Below are 9,030 nucleotides of genomic sequence, written 5' to 3'. Positions count from 1 at the left end.
CCATAGGGAAATAGTACTGGAGAAAATACATACAGTTTCGCGATTGGTGTTCTTCTAGCTATAGCTACTTAGGATTTTAACTGTAATATCTTTTACTTATTGTTAATGAATGTATCAGTAAATTCAAAATATTTTATATTGAAAAAAAAAAAACACCTTAGCTTGAATGCCTTTTTTCAGTGGCTATTTGAATTCTTGATAGCGTATAAAAAACATTTGATGTGCGCAAGTCGGCTTGTATTAATGCAACAGACGTTTTAACCCTATAAATTGATAACATCGACATGTAAAAGAACATGGGTACGCTCACTAATGTGTTTGTATCATAACATTTGATCTACCTATATATAACGCTTGAAATAAGTACTAAGAGTACATTCAGTGTGCAAAATGTCGGCTAGTCGTGTTATATGGAGTATAATTACCTGCTCTTTCCTCACGCTTGCCATTAGAGGGCAGGGAATGATCGTAAGTACATATTAGGGATGTTACGGAGCTGCAGTTCCGTTAAGTCGGAACTTCCGATTGGTATTACACATCCGTTTCGGTTCCGGGTCCGTTACTGATGAATCGGAAGTTATAGGTATCGGATGACAAACCTTAGCGCGGCGGCGGGACATGAGAAATAAACCGGTTTTTATACTTTTTATGTTCCCAAATAAAATTGATGATTTAAAAGTTGTCCCAAATAAAAGTTGGAAACGGAGTTATAAATTGAATTGTAATGTAATGTAAATAACAGTTTCTTTGATAGTCATTAAAAATAAAAATTATAATATTCGTATTAACTAAGGAATTCGTCAAATGTTTAATATCTTAATATATATAATAATAAAAATATATAAGTATATATAATTCTCCTGTACGTGTGTTTGTCCCCCTACTCCTCCTAAACGGCTGGACCGATTGGGATGAAATTTTGTGTGTGGTTGAATGGTTGGAAAAAACACGACTGTTATGTATTTTTGCGATTAGATGCCGTTTTGAAAAAAAAATAGCACCGGGATTAGAGTTGTGCCGGCAACACGGCAACGGCACAACTAACTGGGATTGTTGCTCCGCTATTTCTCGCATGGTTTTTAGCCTTCACTAGTGTATTTTTATGTTCCTAAATTGATGATTTAAGATTATTGTACCGTCCTTGTTTATTATTCATATCAATTGCAGGGCACAGGAAAGTGGACATTGGTGGTGGCTCAAAATTGTTCGAGAGACGCGGAGATGCCACACAAGATGTATTTGCACAAACGCAAGCTAAATCGCACACACGTCGCCTTTGATTTGGGTGCGACTATTCCAGTAGTCATCGACAACTCTATTGCTGTAAGTCAGTTCCGAACAGCGGCGAACACTTTAGAAAAATTACAACTCATAAAATCTGTGACATTTCATGTAGACAAATTTAGATGAACGCAAAAAAAGGTTTAATTAATGGATTACAGCACCTACTGTGATTTCAAAATTAGTAATTAAACTTTTTTTGCGTTCCTCTAAATTTGTTCATGAGTGTATAAACGATACTGTAAAATTGCAATTTATATATGTTAATATATATTCTGATTATGTATTTATTCTGTTTTACCTTATTCTCTTAATTTTATTGGCAATTCACGAACTAACTGACATTGAATATATAGTTTGTCAAAGGACTGTCTCATTTCAAACATAGACAGAGAGAATCATACTATCTTTGTCTTACACAAGTACTAGCACCCAAAAGAAAAGGATAAGTATAGTTTTTGCCAATTTGGTTTGACCAACTATACATATAATTTAATTATTTATTTTTTTACTATATTTTTAATTGTAATGGATTTTTATTTTTATTTTATTAATTTTGACATTACCGGTGGTGTAATGTTTCATATAAATGTATTTGAATGCATTGTACTATGTTTTGTCTGGAAATAAACGATTGATTGATTCTTTTATTCAATATTTTTGTAACCTGATTGCAACATTGGACCATTTTCTAGGTTCGCGTAGATATTAAAAGGAAAGTGGACGGTGCTTGGAAACAATACATGATTTGGGCAGATGACTGCCTGCCATGTGCGTGTAAACAATTTGCCGGAAAAAATATGAAGAGAGGGTTCGAAGCCGCTGGGATAGATCCGCCAGACTTCCCTATCCCTGAAGTAAGTTAATACATTCCAGCTTGCCCGTCCCAGGTGTGGGGAGCAAAATTAAATGCATCCTTGTGTTGGAGACATAAAAATGTACCTTATGTACGATACGATACGATACGATCATTTATTGATAAAAAATATTTTTACATGTCATTATGTCTTAATACTAGGTTCTTAAATCTATTACAGTATTCATTATTTGAAAATCACTTGGCTAACTAACCAGTTTCTATTTATCATAAGGATCCAATCTTTATTACTTAGTCTGGCACTCGAAAAAAAGCGTCCAACGAGTAGTAGGCCTCACGCACTAGTTTATTTTTAAGTTTATTTTTAAACGAGCAGTAGCTTGTAGCATTTCTTATCTCGTGTGGCAATGCATTGTATATCTTGGGTCCCATCGTGTGTAGACATTTTCTCGATTTGGCAAGCCGTGTTCGAGGAGGTCGCAGTTCGACACACCTCCTGCTATTCGCCCCTCGCGTGTCACCGCGTGTAGGAAAGTGCGCAAGATTACGTCGCACGTACTTTGCCACCTCGAGAATGTATACACACGGTAATGTGAGTATTTTAGTGGCTTTAAATAGCTCTTGAGCCGGATGGTCCCATGGGACCCCTGATATACAACGGATCGCGCGTTTCTGCATAAGGAATGGTCTCATTCGGTCAGCGGCATCCCCCCACAGGTCAACACCATATGTAAGTAAGGAATGGGCGTAGCCAAAATAGGCCTTCCTGACATTGGCCGGGTCGAGACTAGGTCGCAGTCTACCTAGTGCGAAGCAGGCAGACGACAGGCGGTCACATAACCAGTCTATGTGTGGACTCCATGATAGTTTGCTATCTATAACAAGACCGAGGTATTTTACTTGATCGACCTGTGGGACGAGCTGGCCGTTGCGTGATAAGCAGCGGTTGGTCCTTTTTACCACGCAAACAGAAATGAACTATATTCGTTTTCTCTACATTAAGTATCATACCGTTGACTGAAAACCAAGATGCTACTTGGTTCATTACCTTGGTTAGTTTTGTTCCAAGTAGGTCTTGGCTGTCAGCCGCAACGATCACACAACCGTCGTCGGCGAACAATACGATCTCGGCATCGTCCGTGGCGGCTGTGAAATCGTTCATTAGTATCGAGAACAGATTATTTCCGATCACGGAACCCTGAGGCACCGCAATGTCTCCCAACTCGAGAAGGTCGGACTTTGCACCGCGGACAGACGTCAGCTGTTTACGCCCTTTTAAGAAGGAGGCGATTACATGTAAGAAGCTGTCGGTGACACCATAGTGTTCAAGCTTGGCTAGAATGAGAGGATGACTGACGAGCTCGAAGGCACGCGACAAATCGCAGAATATAGCTGCGACCTGTCGCCCGCCGTCGAGGTGGCCGGTTACTCTGGTTACCATATCCCGCGCAGCGTCAATCGTCGACCTCCCACGTTGATATGCATATTGCTGATTATTTAGTATGTTATTTAAGTTGAAATATGACATAAGTTTGCCGCTCAATAGATGTTCAAAGATCTTCGAAAAAAGTGGAATTAAAGATATGGGTCTGAAGTTCTTAAATGAATTCATGTCGCCCTTACCCTTATAAATAGGTTGAACTTTGATATTTTTTAAACTATTGGGATAGGTACCATTTTTTATGCATCTATTAATTAAGTCACTTAAAATGTCAAAAAAAAAGTAGGTAGTATGTCAAGTAAGCGAGAAGACATGTCGTTAATATCTCTCGAATCCTTACGCTTGATTCGTTGTATGTTTTTTTTTACACATTCAGCAGAAAATGGTTCGAGTTTCATTAAGTTAGCGTTTGTGAAAGTGTTAAGTGTTAAGTTTGAGAAAGGTTTAATTAACACTAGCAGGTAGTGATGACGTACGAAAAGACGGATTTCTATTAAATTACAACAATCCGGCAGCAACAAGAGGATAGCGGATGATCGCTTCTGCACACAAACGTAATCAATCACCATTTTCTGTCTGGTTCTTGACATTAGAGGAAATAAACTAAAAATCAACAAAGCTGCAGGCCCTGACAATATTTATAACGATTTCATTCAGCACATGGGTCCTGTTGCAGTGAACTGGTTAACGACACTATTCTCTTTCATTCTCAAACACAACCGACTTCCTAAGGAGTTTAAGCTGGCAAAAGTGGTTGCAGTCATAAAGCCGGGAAAGCCAGAAAATCAACCGGATAGTTACCGGCCAATAGCTCTCCTGAGCTGCACACTTAAGCTCCTTGAACGTGTTCTCTTGACAAGGATTGAACCGTTCATAGAAGCTATCACCCCTCCTGAACAAGCTGGATTTCGACCTGGAAGAAGTTGCACGGACCAAGTCCTAGCCCTCACGACCCACATCGAAGCTGGTTACCAAAAAGCGCAAGTCCATAGCATTTTTATTGACTTAACTGCTGCTTACGACACGGTGTGGAAACAAGGTCTCATGAGCAAAGTTTTCCGTGCGATTCCGAGCAGAGAGGTGGCGGATCTTATAAACAGCATGTTGAGCGAGCGGGATTTTGAAGTTTTCTTGGGAGGCTCAAAAAGTAAGAGACTGAAGCTGAATAACGGTCTACCTCAAGGATCAGTATTGGCTCCGAAACTCTTTAATCTCTACATCCACGACCTACCGCCAACGGAAGCAACAAAGTTCATATATGCCGACGATATGGCACTGGTTGTGCAAACCAAATCTTTCTCGGCGGGAGAAAGCGCCCTAACTGCGGACCTTACAAAGCTGGCAGAATATTTTAAGTTCTGGCGCCTAATCCCTAGCGTAACCAAGACGGAGGTATCATGTTTTCATCTTAGCAACCAAATGACGAACTACCATCCTACTGTTCACTTCAACGGAGAAAAGCTTAAGTACAACAAATGCTCCAAATATCTAGGAGTCACCCTTGACAGATCCCTCACGTATAGGGAGCATCTCACCAAGTTATCTCTTAAGCTTGCTTCGCGGAACAACATGATACACAGACTGTGTGGCACATCTAGGGGGGCATCCGCTGAATGCCTGCGCACGACTAGCATCGCCTTAGTCTACTCAGCCGCAGAGTACTGCGCTCCCGTTTGGTTAGAAAGCGCACACGTGGCGAAAGTGGACACTAAACTCAATGACACTATGCGATGCATCACCGGAACCGTCAAGTCCACCCCCACATACTGGCTGCCAACTCTGTGCCACATAGCCCCCCCACATCTGCGTAGGAAGCATGCATTGAGGAGGGAAACAGAGAAGATCATCTCAACTGGTTCCTTGCCCATTCATAGAGATTTCTTTAACCTACCTCACCAGCGTCTGAAGTCCAGAAAACCCGCGTATACCCAGAACCTCTCAACTTTTAATATTCCAGAGGCTTGGGAAAATGAATGGGCCGCCGCCAATGCAAACTCAAGAATTGCAAACCCTACACGTCGACTCCCAGGGTTTGACCTCCCGAGAAAACAATGGTGTCGGCTTAATAGGCTCAGAACGGGTCACGGCCGATGTAACTACTTTTTGCACAGGTGGGGGTGGAGAGACTCAGCTCTGTGTGAATGCGGCAGGGAGGACCAGACCATGGAGCACATTATCCAGCGCTGTCCCCTGTACTCATATCAAGGGCCACCAGAAGATCTGCTGCATCTCACACCCGACGCAGCTGCTTGGCTCAGCACCCTGAACGTTGATGTTTAATAATAATAATAATACGAATGCGGGCCGCCGCCGCCGCCGCCGCCGCCACGACCACCTGCGCGACGAGGGCGGCCACCGCTGCCGGCACGCTTGGGGCCTGCGGGACATCCTGCCCCGCCCACGGCTCCCGCTGCCGGTGGTGTAGTGCGTTGCATGCGATGGACTCAATCGATGAATGAGAACGTCATGCGCGCCTACTATGGGGCTACAGTGGGGGGAACCCGACTGTCCGCGTTTCGTTCATTATTAGGACACGGCGCGGATAGTCCGCCGGTTCCTCTCTCTGCGGCCCTGACCACCGGCAGCTTGGGCCCTACCCCGCTGCCGGCGGCACCCTAGGTTAGGTTTTTTATAATGTGTTTATATATTTTTTTGTAATGTTTTGTAAGTGTTTTTGTATTTTACTTTTATATGCATGTTATAAAACCCTAACCTAAGACTCAAAATAAATAAAGGAAATAATAATAATAATAAAAGCCTTTATTAACAATCTAACTTACATACATATTTCTAGTACCTAAAGACTTGCATATTTATTTATTTATTTTAAAATATTTCTTCTTTTTATTCTATTTTTTCTTTTGGCACCAGTTATGTCGTTTCTGCAGATTGTCTTGCTTTGCAGCATAGGCCTCCCCAAGATTTCTCCATGCTAATCGGTCTCTTGCTATTCTCTTCCATGTTGTTCCTGCTGTTTTCTTTATGTCGTCCTCCCATCTACAGTATTGACCTCCTTGTTTCCTCTTATTGTACTTAGGACACCAATCCATCACATCTTTGGCCCATTTGTCTTTGTTTGTTCTTATAAGACGGTTGTACCATTTAACTGAGTGAATTTCAATTTTATTTCGTGTTAATTCCTCAAATTTTCTGTTTTTACTTATTAAATCTAAAAGTTTGTAATGTAATAAACAGACCGTCGACTGTACTGCTGTGTTTCCTTTACGCTCTCTAAACACCTCAATCTTACTATGTGGGACTTCGATAATGTGCTTGAAGTGTTGTTCCAGGAGGCACGTGTCTTCCTCCTAAACTTCCAGGCGCCCAGTGGATCTTGTACGTCAATAACTTATATGTAACTTCCATAACGCATCTTCTTGACCAGTAGGCCAAGCACATGATTGGTGCGGGAGTGTCTCGCCGCGAGGTGGACTGCCGGTCTTTTATTAACTGTATGAATTAAAGGGGGACGGGTAGTCTATGTCGCGGCGAGATGCTGTCGCGCCAATCATGTGCTAGCCCGGCAGTTCACTCGCCCATGACCAACTCGCACAGTGCTTTTGCGTCAAATAATCACACCGATGAGCTGCGACAACCTGCACACATATTATTAGATAGCCTTCAGTATTATTATAAGAACGTTGATGTTTAATGCATTATTAATATAATATAAAATAATGTATAACTTATTGCCTATTAACGTATCTATGCCATACGATTAAATAAATTAGAGGAAATAGGTTTACACAATTTGATTTATGTCAACCGTAGCTATAACCCTTCGGTTTGACTTTTTATCGTTTTTTTATAATTATAAACTTCTTAACAAACAAACAAAAGAGGTTTGAACTCTTAACACATGTATTTTGTTACTTAAAAAGAGGCACCAACACTTACCTGTTTAACCACTTACCTTAAATTAAATAAACAATTTTTCATTTTCATTTTTTCATTTTCAAATAATATGATATGATCTACCCTGATTAGTGATAGTTTTTATTTTTAATCAGATAATGCTTCCGTTGCGTTTTTATGGTAGTTGCAAACAATTAAATTCTATTCCCGGAGATGGATCCATAAGTAACGACTATTCTTTATAAAATGTATTTATTTTTAAATAAAGATATTTTAATTTAATTTATCCGACTCTAATGACGATAATGTGCCACTACCTGATCTGCAACCAAAAAAACGGAGGAAAATTCCTGTTATGATTCCGGATTCTGATCCTGATTCCTCAGATGAAGAATGTGAACCGGGTAATTCAAAACTTTCGACGACAAAAAAAGCCACCCAAAGATAATTCAAATAATTCCCTAGAACCTATCTCTATCCCAGTCATGATAATAATGAGCCGAACTCATGTACGTACGCGTTTGCGTTAAGTCTCATTTTGTATAGGATTTTGAACAGCGCGCCAAGCTGGACGTTTTGGAATCTCAAAATCCCATACTAAATGAAAGAGATCTTTTTCTCGCTCTCAATTATGGGTGCGGCGCATCAAGGTCGCGGTGCGGTGCGGTAGTCTGTTACGGATTCTAACGTTTCTAAAGCCACGCTAAGGGGTACATGTAAAGCGCCCTACACAGTGGCGCTTAAGTGTGGAGGGGGCTTAAACGATTGGTTCAAACAGATACATACGGTTTGAGAAAGGTTTAATTAACACTGTGAAAATGGAATACAAATGTACGAGTCATATGTTCAAGGTCTTGTGTAATATATATTAAATCACATTTAAAATCGGGTGTATCGCGAATTTACTTTAAATGTGATTGTGTGTGTGTGTTTTTATTTTAATTGTGATTTAATATGTGTTCAAAACGCGAAAGTTTTAAATGTTATATTGTGTAATATAATTTAAATTTATTCATATTCATATTTCATTATATCATATTATGTTCATCAGTACATTAAGGTCTTACATTTTAGTCTTAGTAGGTACATGATACCCTGCTAGGGCATACAATATAGGACTTGTTACTTAACAACTAAATAAATTTATTAAGATATATAATTCTAATTTAAGTAATAGCTCAAAATTTTAGAGTAACAAATACTAACAATGTGCCTGATGTTTCTATATTGTTTGCAGGGACGATATGACATCCATCAGTTTGTCGTGGATAGTAACGGGCTTCCCAAGTTCGGCATGTGGGGGGAATGGATGGCGGACGCCTATGTAGTGAAGGACGGAAAGGACATGGCTTGCCAGCAGGTAGTGATGACGTACGAAAAGACGGATTTCTATTAAATTACAACAATCCGGCAGCAACAAGAGGATAGCGGATGATCGCTTCTGCACACAAACGTAATCAATCACCATTTTCTGTCTGGTTCTTGACATTAGAGGAAATAGGTTTACACAATTTGATTTATGTCAACCGTAGCTATACCCCCTTCGGTTTGACTTTTTATCGTTTTTTTATTATTATAAACTTCTTAACAAACAAACAAAAGATGTTTGAACTCTTAACACAAGTATTTTGTTACT

At 40.2% G+C, this 9,030-nt stretch overlaps 1 protein-coding gene across 1 annotated transcript; it reads left to right on the top strand.

The window, feature by feature from the left end:
• Positions 1-368: 368 nt before the first annotated feature.
• LOC134747492 (uncharacterized) lies at positions 369-8,819 on the top strand. The gene is made up of 4 exons (XM_063682111.1): positions 369-468; positions 1,168-1,323; positions 1,977-2,138; positions 8,632-8,819. Exons 1-4 carry the CDS (start codon positions 391-393, stop codon positions 8,788-8,790), a joined length of 555 nt encoding a protein of 184 aa, XP_063538181.1. The 5' UTR covers positions 369-390; the 3' UTR covers positions 8,791-8,819.
• The last annotated feature ends 211 nt before the right edge of the window (positions 8,820-9,030 follow it).

This window comes from Cydia strobilella, chromosome 14 (genome assembly GCF_947568885.1).
Source record: "Cydia strobilella chromosome 14, ilCydStro3.1, whole genome shotgun sequence".
Taxonomy (NCBI): Eukaryota; Metazoa; Arthropoda; class Insecta; order Lepidoptera; family Tortricidae; genus Cydia; species Cydia strobilella.
Note: the sequence above shows the minus strand (reverse complement) of the source record. Positions and strands in the feature narration are given on the sequence as shown.